Raw genomic sequence first — 16,085 nt, forward strand, 5'->3', positions numbered from 1 at the left:
AAGATTCTGGTGCCATTTTAACCAACTTTGGTGGCCTCTCACTTAGCAAGAAACAGAGCATCTTGCACAGCATGCAAAATATTGTCTATTGTAGGCACAATGGTGTTCTTATTCCATATCCTTATCTCCTGTTCTCATATAGGGATGCGGTGGCTCAGTGGGTTAAGACGCTGAGCTTGTCGATCAGAAGGTCGGCAGTTTGGCGGGTCGAATCCCGAGTGCCGCCGCGTAGCAGAGTGAGCGCCTGCTACTCGTCCCAGCTTCTGCCAACCTAGCAGTTCGAAAGCATGTAAAAATGCAAGTAGAAAAATAGGGACCACTCCGGTGGGAAGGTAACAGCGTTCCGTGCGCCTTTGGCGTCCAGTCATGCCGGCCACATGACCACGGAGACGTCCTCGGACAAGCGCTGGCTCTTCGGCTTTGAAACGGAGATGAGCACCGGCCCCTAGAGTCGGAAACGACTAGCACGCATGTGCGGGGGAACCTTTACCTTTACCTATCTCCTGTTCTCAGGTAGACATAAAGACTGATGTCATTAGTACTTGAATTTATACTTTTAGTATAATACCATTCTACCAACATTTTGTTTAATTCAGCTTCTGCCATAGCATAGAGTATTCCTCTCCAGTCCTAGGCAACAGGCACATTAGACTCATCCACTATGAGTACGGGAGAACATTCAGTAATTCAGTAGATAAACCCTTTGGACAAGACATTGTTTCAGTTTCACCAACTGATCCATCTGACTCTGAAATGAGCAATAGCCCTTATAATATGGTTCAGAGTTCTCTTTCTGAAGTTTACGAAAGGAAGGAAAAAGGACAAGCCATGGTTTTAAATCTTCTTTGATAATATACATAAAAACCATCAACGGTATCCAAGCCAACAATATAATAAAGCAATTAAAACATATGTAAGTGTCCGGCTGCTCATAGGTTATTTATTTATTTGTTTGCTTGTTTATATCAGCAGCCATTTAATTCTTTGCTTGTAAATACTGCATGACAGCATTTACTACAAATAAATGCCCATGAACTCCTGGTATCAGTCACCCTCTCTAACTGCTCCCCATCACAACTTATTTTTATTCAACATTCCCCAAATAAATTCTTCCTCATCCTCAACATCTATTGTTCTAAAGGCTTTAGAGACTTTCTCCTGCACATACTCATTTCACATTTCGTTAACAAGATTAATTCATGTTTTCTTGTAACAAATGCCATCTGTATGTCCTCCCCCCCTTAATATAGATTTATATTGTTCCCTTGAATAGTGCAATAATACACCAAGATGGCAAAAAAATTCTGCCTGATTTGACACTATATTCCCAGTCCCATTTTAGCTACATTTTGCTGGGTTTTTCATTGGTGGATTAATCAAAGTATTTATAGAGATGACATTCATGAAGCTAGTAGGTGACTTTTTTCTTAAGTGCTTTCATATAATCTGATCATGGTAATGCTTTATCCAATGTCATAGCCTTTTTTTTCTATTACAGATATTCAAAATGTTTGGTGAATGCATTTTTTCACCACTTGACCTGGAATGTTATCTGTTTTTAAACGTCCACACTCATGATTTAGCTAATTCTCTAAGTGCATTAATCTAGGCAGCCAAAGAGTCAATAGGTGCTTTTATTCTACATCCAAATTTCAACTGTTCCATCAAAATATTCCTGCATTGAGTTAAATATTTATGCTAAGCATTTTCACCTTGAAATAAGCTGCCTTTTTCTCCTGATTAATTTGAAAACTGAAAAGCTGAACTGAAGCTTCCAACAGTTTAACCCTTCAAATAGCTATCTTCTTTGCCCAGTTTGATAGGAATTCCATAACATGTAAATACCTCCATCTACAGCTTGTACTCTGTACACCTGTCATTTGCATTAAAATTCAGAAATTGGACAGCAACAAGACTAGAGTGAGCTATGCTTATGTAATGCTCCAGATTCCAATGTTCATCACTGATCACTGTATTCTTTCTTGGGGGAGTCTAAAGAAAGATTCCAGAGTAAGATGTGATTTAGAATTCCTTACTACGTAACACACTTAGATATAGTCTTCTCAATAATGTCTCAATCTTGTCTCCTTCTACATTCCATTCATAAGACCTTCCATCTCTGAAATGTCTCCTGGGACTTATAGTACTACACTGCATATTCTTTAATTGGCAAAATCCTTGAAACTTTGCTAGTAACTTGCAAACTATGGCTTTAGAGTTACATACCAAATCTGAAAAGTCTGTCTGGCTTTATCTCGGATTCAGTCACTATTAGGGAAGAATGAGGGAAGACTAAAGATCTGATTCATATGATTCATGTGCTTATTAAAGATTGTGTTACTTATATGGGTTTTATATAATTGTTTAGGAATTATTATTCCTAAATAGTAGAAAGCATATATGCTTGTTCATTTTGCTAAGAAGATATTACTGTTTTGTATATCAATGTACTGACAGAGTTTCCATTCCTATTTTCTGACTGTAGCAACAGACTGGTAATTATTATTATTTTTTTAGAATTGCGGGCAAATCACTTTTGCAAGTTATAAAATAACGTAGCAAATAAAGAAAACATTTTATATTGGTCAAAAAAGCAAGTATTTTCTAATGGTACAAAGGTAACCCTGTAATTATACTAGAATGCCTCAATAACATCTGGATATTTTTAAACAAAGTTATTGTACATATGCTCAAGAACCTCTTCTTATCTTCTGCCTTTAAACTTCTGCTTTTCATGTGTTATTATATTATCCCTTATTACTGACAAAAACGGCATTAGACAAGCTTCAGATAACATAAGACTCCAGGTGGAGCAGAATATGTTTATTTGATGTGCACTGTAATTAACCTGCATGAACATGGTAAGTTTGGGGATTGTTGCAGGATCTTGCTTCTGGTAAGTAGACCTTTAGGGGGAGAAAAGATTTCCTATTTGATGTTTTTATGAAGAGGTTAAAGACCTTCTTAGCATTTAAATGACTCTCCAGGAAGACATTGAGGATGATGCATTCTGATGACTGCGATAATAAATCAAAGCAATTTCCCTTAGACAATTGAAAGACCCCTCTCTGGTTGAGCTAGCAGAACATAATAGAAAGGAGTGGTTTACACAGGCCACATTTGATTTGTGACACTTGTAGACATTTGGTATAAGTTCCAAAGCAGTCTCAGCCACTCTGATGTATAAGTTCCTAAGTGCATTAATTTAAACATCTATAGAGTCATTGGGTGCTTTTATTCTATGTCCAAATTTCAACTGTTCCATCAAAACATTCTTGTACTGAGTTAAATATTTATCGTAAGCATCTTCAGCTTGAAGTAAGCTGCCTTTTTCTCTTGCTCAGTTATCAGCATGGCGAGTTTTGTAACTTAAGCAACACAAACTGGCAAATGCTATTCAGGTAGTGTGAAGTGGCAATTCTTAGCTGCTTGAATGCAGCTGGGCTCACCGTTTTAAATCTGATCCATAGTATTAGTTTGCCTTCAGAGGTTTTCTTTTCTGATCTTTTTTTAAGAGTAAGAGAAAGAGAGAAGTCTTTGGCAGTGACAAGAGTTGAGAGGAACAGGATAACTGTGTAATCTCAACCCAGACGGGATGAAATGTTCAGTGGAAACTTGAGCATTTCCTGCTACTTGAAACTGTTACATTGAACTCCCATGAAAGCAAAACGGAGAGTTGGGTTGGAATTAAGTTTATTATATTTGCCAAATGAATCATCGCACTGAATAAAATAAGGATTTATTTCATTTATAATGAGAGAAAGACAGAGATTCCCCAGTCACACTGGTGGAGACTAGGAAATTAAGCAAGAACCTAATTGTCTCTTTCGCAGCAAGAATTGTGAGGAACCAGGCAGTGGCATAGCAGCAAGAAATGTGGCACAGGGTACAAAGCAGAGAAAAGATTAATTGAATTTAAAGTCAGAGCAAAGTCTTGAAAGCAAATATATTCACACCACTAGGAATCAGGGTGAGAGGAACTAGTGATGGTGCAAGAATAGGAATTTGCAAACAGTGAAATCATAAATACATAAATATTGTGCTGTTTGAAACATGGCAAGTCTGTGCACAAGTGCGTATAGTGTGAGAAAACTGTGAGTGCCACATATTCCAAAGGCAAGCAAGCAGCAAGCTGGCTGGTTATAAAAGAGTGTATAGAAGATGAGAGATTTCATAGGAAAAGGGGTGATGAGCCATCATATTGTTCAGTAAGGGCTGGGAAGAAAAAGTGGAAGGGAAGTTCTTACCACATTTAGAAAGTCTCCCAGTCATCAACTCCATACAGTTAGTGGTGTCTACATCATAAGAGTGGAAAGAGGAGGAAGGGAAAATATAAAAAAAATGATTTCCGGAGCTCTATATATACAGTAGCAAGATAACAAAATTATTTCCTTGAGCAGAAAGCATATGATATGGGTATGGCATAGCTGCCCCAGATTCTGATTTTTCTTCTCTGATTAGTGCTGTAAAAGTATTTTGAAATCAACACTCAAGCCCAAAGCAAAGTGTTTCTCTGTTGCATTTCTCCTGTCTAATATTGATGTTACAATAAACATGCAAACATTGGTGATCAGAATGTTAATCTTGATTAATTCCAGACAAATGTTTTAAATATCCTCCCCATCAGAAATATAAATGAAGGATTTTAAATATGTGTTTTCATATTTACAATGCAGAATTGTGTTTCCAATCATAAGTGAATCATTGCCTTCATTAGACAACATAGACACATGAAAAGGAATAAAATATTTTGCTAGGCTGCTAACACAGCTAAGTCCTTCAGACATGGAGATCAAATTATTAGCCAGATCAAATTAATGTGCCCAACATGATGACCGGAGCATTCTACAACAAAAAGAAAAACAAGATATTACATGCCAAATTCTGTGGTCCCACTTCCCACCCAATGTCTGGACTATAAATAATAAAACATTTTAACGTTTTCCAAGTAATTGTGTTTCTGTTGAAAACAATTATACTTCTGACTTAACATTCAAAGTGGTTCAGAAGATGGAGGGAAAAATATATTTAATCATTCTTTAGATTAAGTTAGTGCTGCCAGCAACTTACTGCCAGAACTGCTCTAAACACATCTATAATTAAAAGAGATGGCACTAATCTCAGTCCAAAGGACGAAACATCTGTTCTTCCAGGCGTATGCTTTTCACGCGCGTGGCAGAAAAATAAAGGAGTATTAGATTTGCAGCAGCATGGAGGGAGAGAACTTGATGTTTTGAATGGAGTCAGGGGATAGGTTTCCTTAATAGTAGCACAGCCATAGCAAAATGGCCTAAACATTACTTGGATATAATTATATTTTGACACAAATTGAACTTTGCAGTTCAATTTGCAGTTCAAAGTTCTTATGAACCATAAGATGGCTACTTGAAACAATTGGTCGTCTTAAGGATTTTTGGTAGCATAAAAAAAGATATTGCTATCTACTCCGTCTTACAACTTGCGTGTTAGCTTAAGCTGGAAAGTACAATTGAACATATTGCATTTGCTTCTCACCTAGTGCTCTTTTGCACCATTTTCCTCTTTTTTAAGCTTGATGCAAAATTAAAATAGTCTTCTTATTAGGCATTTTAGGAAACATGCTCCATCATAATCCTGGCAAAAACATCCTTTTGAACAAGATTCTAAATTATGTAATTAAGACAAAGTTCCATTCGGTAATTATTTTGCCGTTTTGGCTTCTGGCCCTATAATACCAGTTTCTGCTGTAGCTACTAGTGCTTCAGCAGATCATTATCTGGTATTTCTTGGCCACAATAAGTTGGCCACAAATTATTTATATACTTAAATAATTTATATGGCTGCCCATCTCGGGGCTTAAAACTATAGCTACAAACAGCGATCCAGGATGCTCAAGGTTAAACAATACCTCCTAATCATAAAAGCTGCATCATTGATCTGTTATTATAGGAATGGCTAGTACTTAGTAAATACATAAAGCAAGAAGTTGAGGCTATAACTCTATTTTGTATTCCACTGTACCGAAAAAGATGGAAGTCAACTGCACCCATTTCCCCTTCTTTTCCTTCCCCTATTTTCTTATTATCTTTGTTTCCATTTGTATTTTATATATAAACTTCAGTGTGTGTGTGTGTGTGTAATTTTTCCAAAGATTCAGAATCTGTGCTAAAAATTATTCAAACTTATTCCTAACTTTCTTGACTACATTTCAACTTTTCTCATGAAATAATCCCCAAGAGGTATGGCACTGCCCAAGCAATGTGAGGGATATTTATTTATGTTTTACATTTATATGTCGCTCATCTCACTGTTGGAGGACCTCTGAGAAAATATATTCTACCACCCCCATTCTGTAGGTTATACACATGGTAGCAGAAATGGTTAATTTAGCATGTTCTGGACTTAAGGTGGCTGTAGAACCTCTACTGATTCATTGCATGTTTGGGAGTATATTTTTGGTCCAGGCAATTACATGGCTTTTAGTATGTCTTTAATGTAATTATAATATATGTATTGGACCTATTGCATGACACCAGAGTCTTCTTGGAACTGGATAGCCTAATCAACTCAATTCAACCCAATATCTCTGAAAAATATTAGCTTATTAGTTTTTTAAGGGAAAAACAGAAAAGCAGAAAGAAAAGTATGCATTAAATCAGGGGTCTTCAAACTTGGCTCTATTATGACTTGTGGACTTCAACTCTCAGAGTTCCTCAGCCAGCGTTGAAGTCCACAAGTCATAAAAGGGCCAAGTTTGAAGACCCCTGCATTAAATGAACTTGGAGCAAGAAGTGAAATTGGACTGACTACAGATCAGCAAATAGATAAGCAAATAGCATCCCAAAGAACCATATATGAAGAAAAACTGCACAGTTTTAAAGAATCATCTGAGAAAGAATATACTTAATATATGCAGTATATTTTTTCTACAAGCCAAGAATTTAACAGAAATAAAGAATTTTATTTAAAAAGTTATGGGAAAGTTTGAAAACAATGTTGCTTTAACCATTTATCTTTATGGAGTACAGTCTAGTTAGAGGAGAAAGGCAACCCTCTGAAAGGCAGATGTTGGAGAACAGCAGAAAAACATCTGGAATATAGTCCTACAGAAAGCATCCAGTTGGTTACCATGAGATATCAGAATGCTCTACTATGGAATTTTGGATCAAAATAATCCTCAGCTATGGATACATGCTAAAACTGGAAACTCATTCAATATCTTGAAAGTTGTACAAATTTTCAGTGATCAAATGAAAGGTGACCTCTGTCTGCACATGCAGGGAGATACAACATAGTGTTAGGCTAAAGTGAAAACATATTTTTGATATAAGTCTTTTCCTTTATGTCTAAACTCCATGGAAGCAGAAAACTATTCAGTAGAACCCCAATCTGCTGCAGACACTTAATTCCTGAGAAATATCCATGAACATATTAGGACAAATATGCAGTTTCATACAATTGTTTTATATAAGCAATCAAGGGGCATTTATAAGTCATCCCAGGGTCTTTCTAGGACTGTACCACCCATAGGTATCTGTACTTTGTTTTAATCCCAGAATCTATATCTGTTTCAATATATTATTCTAATATAAAATAACATTTCAACTTAAAGCTAGGATTCTAGGATTAAAACAAAGTTCTGGTGTGACAATTACTAGTGTACCTACTGACTCTTGACCCCTGTATTAGAAAAAAAATGCAGGTTTCAAGTCCCATGAAATAATATTTCACTTTCTCATGTGGTTGCTTCCAAGTCTGAATTTGTACATTCCTGTTATGGGAACATTATATCTGCCCTCTATAAATGATATTGTTTTTATTGGTTTTGACAACATTTTTATTTCATAAATTCTGAATGAGTGCATCTATTCTGTTAATAAATGTCTGATTAAATTTCCTATGTAAAAAGTTAGAAAGTGGTAGATACTGAAATCTATGTAGAGAGCTGTCAATTAAACAAGATTATTTTTCATATCATAGATAGAGAATTAAAAACCCACTAATCAGAACTTTCAACATTTAAATTGCATAAATGCAGAAATATCACATGAATGAATCATATAAACTTGTTTAAATATACCACTGTCTAACTAGGGCACTTCCCAACAAGCTATTTGTGCCAGTTCAGAGTCTCTTCTGAAAAACAGCATTTGCACATGGTTGATATAGTATTTGTGAAGTGGGTTGCATGTTGGTTTATGTGAAACCAGAGAAGAAAAAGTCACTCCCCAGTTTTCCCCCCCTCAATGCTACAACTGAGTAATATTTATTTTATGAAATGAACATATAGAAAGTTAACATTTTCATAAAGGCTGCTGGTAGAGAGACAAGGTCACAATTCATATTAATTGAAACATTATTTCTTTTGCAAGGATAGCTTTTTACTAATTGGCATAAAGTTAGGCAGATTCCTTTTCAGTCCAAAGCTTTAAGGATTTCTGAGAGCAAAAATGCAACCCATGGGTCAAGATTCTTAGGATCATAAAATCATTTGTGCAATTATTTTCTATGGGCTTATTTTATTGTTAGCTCTATATTCTGCCTTTTGTTCAGACGCCCAAGGCAACTTACATAGGGTTGTCCCTTCCCATCTCTACCACAGCAATCCTATGAGGTAGATTCACCAAAGACACCCAAGTGAGTTTCCATGGCTGAGACTGGACTTGACTTTAGGTTTTTCCAATTCCAGAGAAATTACTGAACCCTGATACCACACCGATTCTCCTAAAACCTTGATCCAAATGAGGTTAGCTAAAATAAGCAAAGTAAGTCCCAAGAAGCAGAAATGAGAATGAGAATGAAGACAGTACTTAAATGGAATACGAAGGTGTGACACACAGACACACCACTGAGATGAGATGTATACGGAGAAAAACCTGATGACCACCAACACAGATGTGGACTTGCAAAGAATGAGAAACCACAGAGACCAGTCCTGTTCTGAAACCCAGGTGAGCCAGTTTAATAAGCTGGCTTAGCAGACCAAACAGGGTCAGGAGAATTAGCCAAGGATCACCTCCATGAAGCCACAAGTCCCTGCTGGCAGTGTTTCAACTAGAGACAACATTCACAGGTATGTCGCCTAGGCAAAAGAATGCATCTGTTGATATACATTATATTAGCTTATTCCCTTTCACAGTATAGTTTATTCATATAGAATAGCCAATAACTCACCTGATATAGCACCCGATTGGAAAAATGGGGAACACTATTTTGTTTCTCCAAACCTCTCTAAGAGGCTAGATACAAATAAAGTAATAACAACTAATGCAGCTTTTTAAGTAAATAATGGTTCCTCATAGACTATGAATTGATTATTAATTACTTAGGTTGGAAAAAACATCCTGCTAAACTGAATGTGGTCATTATTTCCTAAATAAGAAGATGGTGTTGGAATGTTAGTAGCATTCTTTCACATGGTTAGTCAACACTCATCTGATTAAAGGATTAACTCTATTAGTCCTCTCCCATTTCACTATAACTAGCAAGCAATACTCCTTGGAAAATATCTTCTTGTGATGCCTTTCTTGATTGTTGTTCTTATTCAGTTACACTTATTCAATTTGTTATAACTTAAAATTGTAGCAACACACAAAATGCTTGTTTCTTGTCAAGAATTCCAACCAGGCGTTTGCTTTAATGTGAATTCACATGGTGTGGCAGTTGTTCGTTAACTTATTAGGTATCAACTACATATGGGAAGTTCATTCTCTGCACTGACTGGCCAAAACTTTAAGATTATAGTGCAGTCTAGCAGTAGGTCCAAAAGGAGGCAAGGAACAGTCTGGTCAGGCTAAAGTGTCATTGTACAGAAAATTGATAAGCAATCATTCTGCAATGTTAATTTAGTGGATTCTATCCTAATTCACTCTCCGTTATTCATTAGACATTCCTTTCCCTTTTACTAGCACAAACAATTACATATACAAAATTTGCCCATAGTTAAATGGCACACATTTTGCACATAAAAGATCCTAGCTTGGTTTATAGCTGAATGGCTGGAAAAACCTATGCCTAAAACCTAATATATCAATTAAGGAAGTTGGAGAAAAGGATTCAGTATAAGAACTTCCAATTATTTAAAAGTTGCAATATTTTGAATATCTTATCTTTTTCTATCCCAGCTCTCAGTTTCAGATACTCTTTATCCCGGTGTTGCATTTCCATATTACATTTCCCTCCAAATGCTTACATAAATTATCTGGAAAAGTTAGGATTGTCACTAGTCTATGGACAAGTCTCTTATTTCCCGAAGCATAGGAAAATGTTCCATTTAAATTGATGGCAAAACTGTATTTTGGATCTATTTAATCACATTTTCCCCATATCCTCCCTGTTAACAAATATTGCCTATAGTCATTTTGTTTGGGAATAACAACATTTACTTTTTGTGGCGGGGAGGGAAGTGACTTTTAGAATGTGAAGCACAGAAGAACAGGATTTGAAAAAGGCTAGAGAGGTTAGAAGAACTTGCAGGGACAAAATTGTGTTAGTGAGACTTTCAGGGAATGTGTCACCCCATTAAGAAAAAAGCAAAGAGAGCAAGGATAAGCTCCTTCTGCCTCTGCTTAATGATTTTAAGTTTAGAGAGCAGAGAAAATGGCACACTGATTCTTCAATACTAGTTCCTTCCAAAAATTAATCTTGCTTTAAGCTTCCAGGTAGTCCCATCTGCTTTCAAAATTCTATTTCTCCAGGAACTAAATTAAATCATTGCTTTCTTAATATATATATATATATATATATATATATATATATATATATATATATATATATATATATATATATATATATATATATATATATATATATATATATATATATTAATTGAATAAGTCCATTTTGTACGACGTTTTAAAGCATGTCTGTATATCGGACAGATCATTAGAAGGATACAAATAGCTGATGACACTTCCTGTGAAACAGGGACAGATGGCTCTTAGGGCAGGGCAGGCAGGCAGGGTGAAGCTATGGGGAGGAATGAATTTAGGAAATGAGAATTGTTGCAAGGCAAGCAGGGGTAGTGCAAATGGGAGGCAGGTGCTGGGGAGTCTTACTGGTTGGTCTGAATGAAATTAGTTTTCAAGTGCGATGTGACGTTGAAAGGTGCTTCCGGTTCATGCCCTTGCATGAAGCAAAGATAAGCTTTGGAAGCTACTTACCTGATAATTGTTGCACTGATGGCTGGTCGTGTGTGCTTAGCAATTGTGCCTGAATGGTTTCTACTACTCTCTTAAAGCGACGGCTTGGACCTATCAAAAGAGACGTTACACTGTAATAAGATAAGGCCAAATATCACAGAATGTTAAGTATCAGGGAGGAGATAGGAAAAAGCCTATTTCTTTAATTTTTCCATTCAGATTCCTTCCTTCTTTCCTTCCTTCCTTCCCTTTCCTTCCTTCCTTGTACTGATCACTGCATTATCCATCTCCCTGCCAAGATTTTATTGGTAACGAACCACTGTATAAACATGATTTACTATCAGTGCATTTTATAGTACAGTATTTCTTCCACCTTAACTTTCTTACCATACTAGCCTATCTCTCTATTCAGTAAATTTGTCCTCTTTGGCTTTTTTTAATTCTTGCTTCCAACATTCGTGTATCGCACTCCTCCCAAAGGTGTTTTTTCAAAAGACAATTGGACTTTCTTTGTTTTTCCATGAAGATGTTTTGCTTCTCATCCAAGAAGCTTCGCCAGTTCTGACAGTCAGAACTAAAGAAACTCCTTGGATGAGAAGCAAAACGTCTTCATGGTAAAACAAAGAAAGTCCAATTGTCTTTTGAGAAAGCACCTTTGGGATAACCATGACCTGGATGACTGAGAATCTCCATAGTCATGTATCTCACTTCTTTTGCCCATATGACATCTCATTGTTCTTTGAGATTTTAATTTCTCTCTCTCTTTTTGGTCTAGTTAGTAAAAATGACCAGTTCTCTAGGTGTTGTACCTTTGGTGGTATCAATATAAAAGCTAATAGCAATAGTTCATGATAGATCTAATAAAGTTATACATTGTTTAATCATACTAAAGCTTCTATTTTCCTTTCTTAATTTTGTTGGTTTGTCTGTAGGTTACTACACATTTTTATCTGCTTTCCACAGAGAGGATTGGTTCATTTTAGGGATCCTGAATAGCTTTTCTCACCAACGTAAGCCAATGTGTAGGTTAAAGAACTATTTTTTATGAGAGCTTGCATAATTTATTAGCCATGAAACTAAACACACAATACAAGTCATTATTGTGTGAACTGAAAGGAAAAAAAAGTAATAAGATATTTTTAAGTGAGTACGGTAGTTTCAAAATGTGAGTAACATACAGAGATTTGTAACATACAGAGATTATGTCTACCAAGAATATCTCATGCCACTTGACCTACATAATAGGTCTGTGAAGTGCTTGATAATTTACACAAGTCCTGAAATTTTAGGAAGGCAATAAAATTAGATTTATTCAGTGTCTGTACTGGTCAAGCTCACCTCTAGTACATAAAGTTTTATGGAGTTCTAAGACATTTCAATTAATCCCTCTTATTTCAAGTATTGAAAAACACCGGCTTTCCTGGTTTTTTGTTCTTTTTACATAACCATTTGATTCTTTGAGGAAACACTAAATTATAGATGACGGACATCTTATATTAAGCTATGCAAGCTATACTAATTATTTATTCCCATGTGTCCATAAGATAATTATACACTAGGAAATGGAAGCAATTACTTATTTCTAACACTCAGAGTACTCTATTTGAATACTTTCGCATTAACATGTTGGAAAAATATTGGAAGTAGACCTTTTCTCCTATCTATATTCTCCACACAAACCCGGACAGCAGGTTTGAGGCAATTATTTATTTCTTTTAGCTTAATTTAAAATAAATAAATAAAAATATTTATCAGTTACCTGATAAAAGTGTAAAAGTGACGGAGTAGATCCCATTCTCTTTCTGGGCCTCCCCACCTTCTGTGTATGTAATGTCTACCTGGAACTTCACTGGCTTCTGGAAGACAGCAGGACCTCCTGTGGACTTGTACTCTGCACGGAAGCTTGTTTGGGAGATGACACTATGACTGAGACTGGGAATCTAGACCAAACAAAATGATAATTGGAAAACAATCTTGCTAGCCCGATAGGATCATCTTTGAAAAGTTTTTGTTTTTCCCCTTACAGTTTGAAAGGAGATAGAAGAACACTTTTCAGTTAATTCTGAAATAATTGGCAATGAACTTCTCATTTACTTACTTTATGGTTGTTTAAGAATCTACAAACACTATTCAAACTATATAGATCATCTATATTAAAAAGAAATTGCTTTCCTTCACTGGGACCTCTTTTCATCGTCCAATTATAATGCAATATTTAAGTTGCTTACCTATGTTTTCTAATTTATATACAATTTCAGCTACACTGCCGAATATGATTGGCAAACTACTGATGCTTCCCAGTTGCCTTTTCCCCACTTCAATCTTTTGTTTTAAAATGGCTTCTTTCCTCCATTTCTGGCCCTTTAAGATGTTGCTTTCTTTTCTCTAGTATGAACAGAGCATTCCTGAGCCAAGTCTTTTTAGTTCCTTATGGGACGGTAATAATTACCAGCTTCGTCTTTTCAGATAAATGATCATTTGAATTCCTGTAATTGAATGAGTTTGATCACAAAATTTCTTTTGAATGTGTGTGTGTGTGTGTGTGTGTGTGTGTGTGAGAGAGAGAGAGAGAGAGAGAGAGAGAGAGAGAGAGAAGAAAAGAAGGAACAGAAGGTGTAAGAAAGAAATATGTTTCTCCTCATGAGAAAATAGAAACTATGCAATTAGGAAATATATGGATATACAAGCAAATAAGGAGGAAATAATTAAAAATAAAAAACACAAACAAGTAGCATTTTTAAAAAAGAGGAGCTGGAAGGCATCTACACAATTAAAATCACAGTTCAGGATGAAGATGGGATCTTGGTTCACTGAAATGAGATCGTATTTGCAGAGTTCTCATAACTAGACTTTCCAAGGAGTGTTTGTTTATGTGCCAGATTAAGTCACTTTTTAAATTCCATGTGTCTTTCTTTGGGTTCAGAAATAAAGCAGTTAGGTTGCATACATCGAGACTATACCCTAGATTGGAAATAATAATGAACTAACCCCCGAATAAGACAATGACAAACCACTTTCAGATTGTTGCCAAGAAAAGTAAGAGATGTTGCACAACAGACAAACCAGACTTCGATAAAGATGTTACCTTTATTATGGAAAAGTAGGTCATTTGTGGCTGACATCTTGTTTTGAATGTTTATTCATACAACTGAATGGGATGTTTGCCTTTAACTTTCTGTACTTACCGACAGAAATGCATGTACTATATCAGCCTTGATAGAACTCAATGGTTTGTCCTTAATAACCACGAAGATCTGTTCTTCTTTCTCTAGGTTGATAAAATTACCAAACCAGGATTTTTTGGCAAGCCTGAATATAATATGATGAGAAAGAGAAAGAAAAAACAGGAAAAGACAAATAAAAATTAGAAACAGCATAGAATTGTACTATAGGTCTTTCAAATCACAGAACTGATATGTTTTCCCCCATGACATAGCTTTCATCTCATGTTCAGTTCATAAATGAATCTGGCTTAATTTTAGGGAAGCCTCACAATAAACACAAGCTATTTCACTTTGTCACCCTCTATCTTGGAGGGACATCATCTAAGCGAAGTGATGAAAATATAGGTATCATAGGGAATTGCGATAGAAAATGACAATAACAAATTACACACAAATGTAGTTTTTATGCAACTTAAGTTGGCCAAGAATTCATTCCAGAGACTGAGACTACCCTTATCACCTACCCTTATGTCATTCACCACGTCAAAAAATCCTGTAGCTACAGCTTAAATTTTAACAAGTCAAAAAGTTAGAAAAGGAAGGTTAAATGTTATTTGTGTGAATTTAGTAGAGCAAATTAGTAATGGATATGACTGTGAGAAAGCTGTATAAGAAAGAACAGGCAGCGGGTTAGAGAAAAACACTGTAATTCCCATTGGGGGTATTATTTAGAAGTGTGCCCATAGCTTATGCATCTTTTCCTTTCCCATGTCCTCTGACAGGTATAGTTTTTCTACCCTCTGCTCTTCCAAAACTCTGGGAGGACATAACACTAGTAGTGATCCTGTGAATTACGGTAGTTACTATTGTAATGCATATTTGAGGTTATTTAATACTGATACATCCCTCTATAGACAAAAGGAAAACTAGTTTATTTTGGAGGAGGTGTGTGTGTAAAAGGGAAGACACATTAAAAAAGAACATGCATGCATTCATCTCTCTCTTTCCTACCCTGCCTGACAAAACAAAACAATTACAGTTTGGTAAATCTCTCTCTCTTTCTCCCTAATAGGGAGGGCTGAGAATTTTAAGCAGAATTGCTTAAAATATCCACAAACCAAAGATGATGATAAGGAACAGTACAGGGAAAGGAGCCACTTATTTAAGCAGGTTATTAAGAAATCTGGAGTAGATATTTGATTTGAGCATGTCTTTCTGAAATACGCTACTTGATTCAGGAAGCCTCAGAATATTCAAAGCAAGCTGTGCTGAATCTGTCTTCCTATTCCTCAACACACACACACACACACACACACACACACACACACACACAGACACACAATCGATGTTAACTCTTAGCAATTACATTGATAAATTTTCTCCAGGACAATCTATGAATGTGTGCATAAAGATTGCTTATTATGAACTCCTGTAGGCTTCTAACAATCTTAAGACCACTTATATATTACTATCTCCCAACAGAAGTGTACTCTCCAGCATATTGTGTGCTTTTAAACTGCAGATTCATGGGCTACAGATCAGATGGATATTACTAATGGTTATGTGCACATAATAAACTGCCATTTTGCATATATGTACATTACACATTTTAACAACTACATATTTCTTTCTCCTACAGCATATATACACTTTCCCATCCATTGAGATATCTCCACCTCTTGATAATGCTTTAACTCTTCAGGTTCTGCTTCTATTAGGGAGAATACGATACCACTGAAAGCATACGATTTACTATCTACTCAGACATAAAATTGCAAGGGACAGATTTACGTTTATCTGT

General features: G+C 35.8%; 1 protein-coding gene across 2 annotated transcripts in view; it reads right to left on the reverse strand.

Annotated features, from left to right (window-relative positions):
- Positions 1 to 16,085, reverse strand: part of BRSK2 (BR serine/threonine kinase 2) — a gene marked incomplete at its 5' end in the record, with an annotated part of 480,261 nt that overhangs the window by 18,720 nt on the left and 445,456 nt on the right. Inside the window, 4 exons of one of the 2 annotated variants that reach the window (XM_083348466.1) lie at positions 4,248 to 4,295; positions 11,142 to 11,231; positions 12,880 to 13,060; positions 14,306 to 14,429. In XM_083348466.1, coding sequence (XP_083204592.1) covers positions 4,248 to 4,295; positions 11,142 to 11,231; positions 12,880 to 13,060; positions 14,306 to 14,429 — 443 coding nt within the window. The remainder of the gene's footprint in view (positions 1 to 4,247; positions 4,296 to 11,141; positions 11,232 to 12,879; positions 13,061 to 14,305; positions 14,430 to 16,085) is intronic. The other variant, XM_083348467.1, reaches the window with a different exon arrangement.

Source organism: Vipera ursinii (assembly GCF_947247035.1).
Source record: "Vipera ursinii genome assembly, chromosome: 1".
NCBI lineage: Eukaryota > Metazoa > Chordata > Lepidosauria > Squamata > Viperidae > Vipera > Vipera ursinii.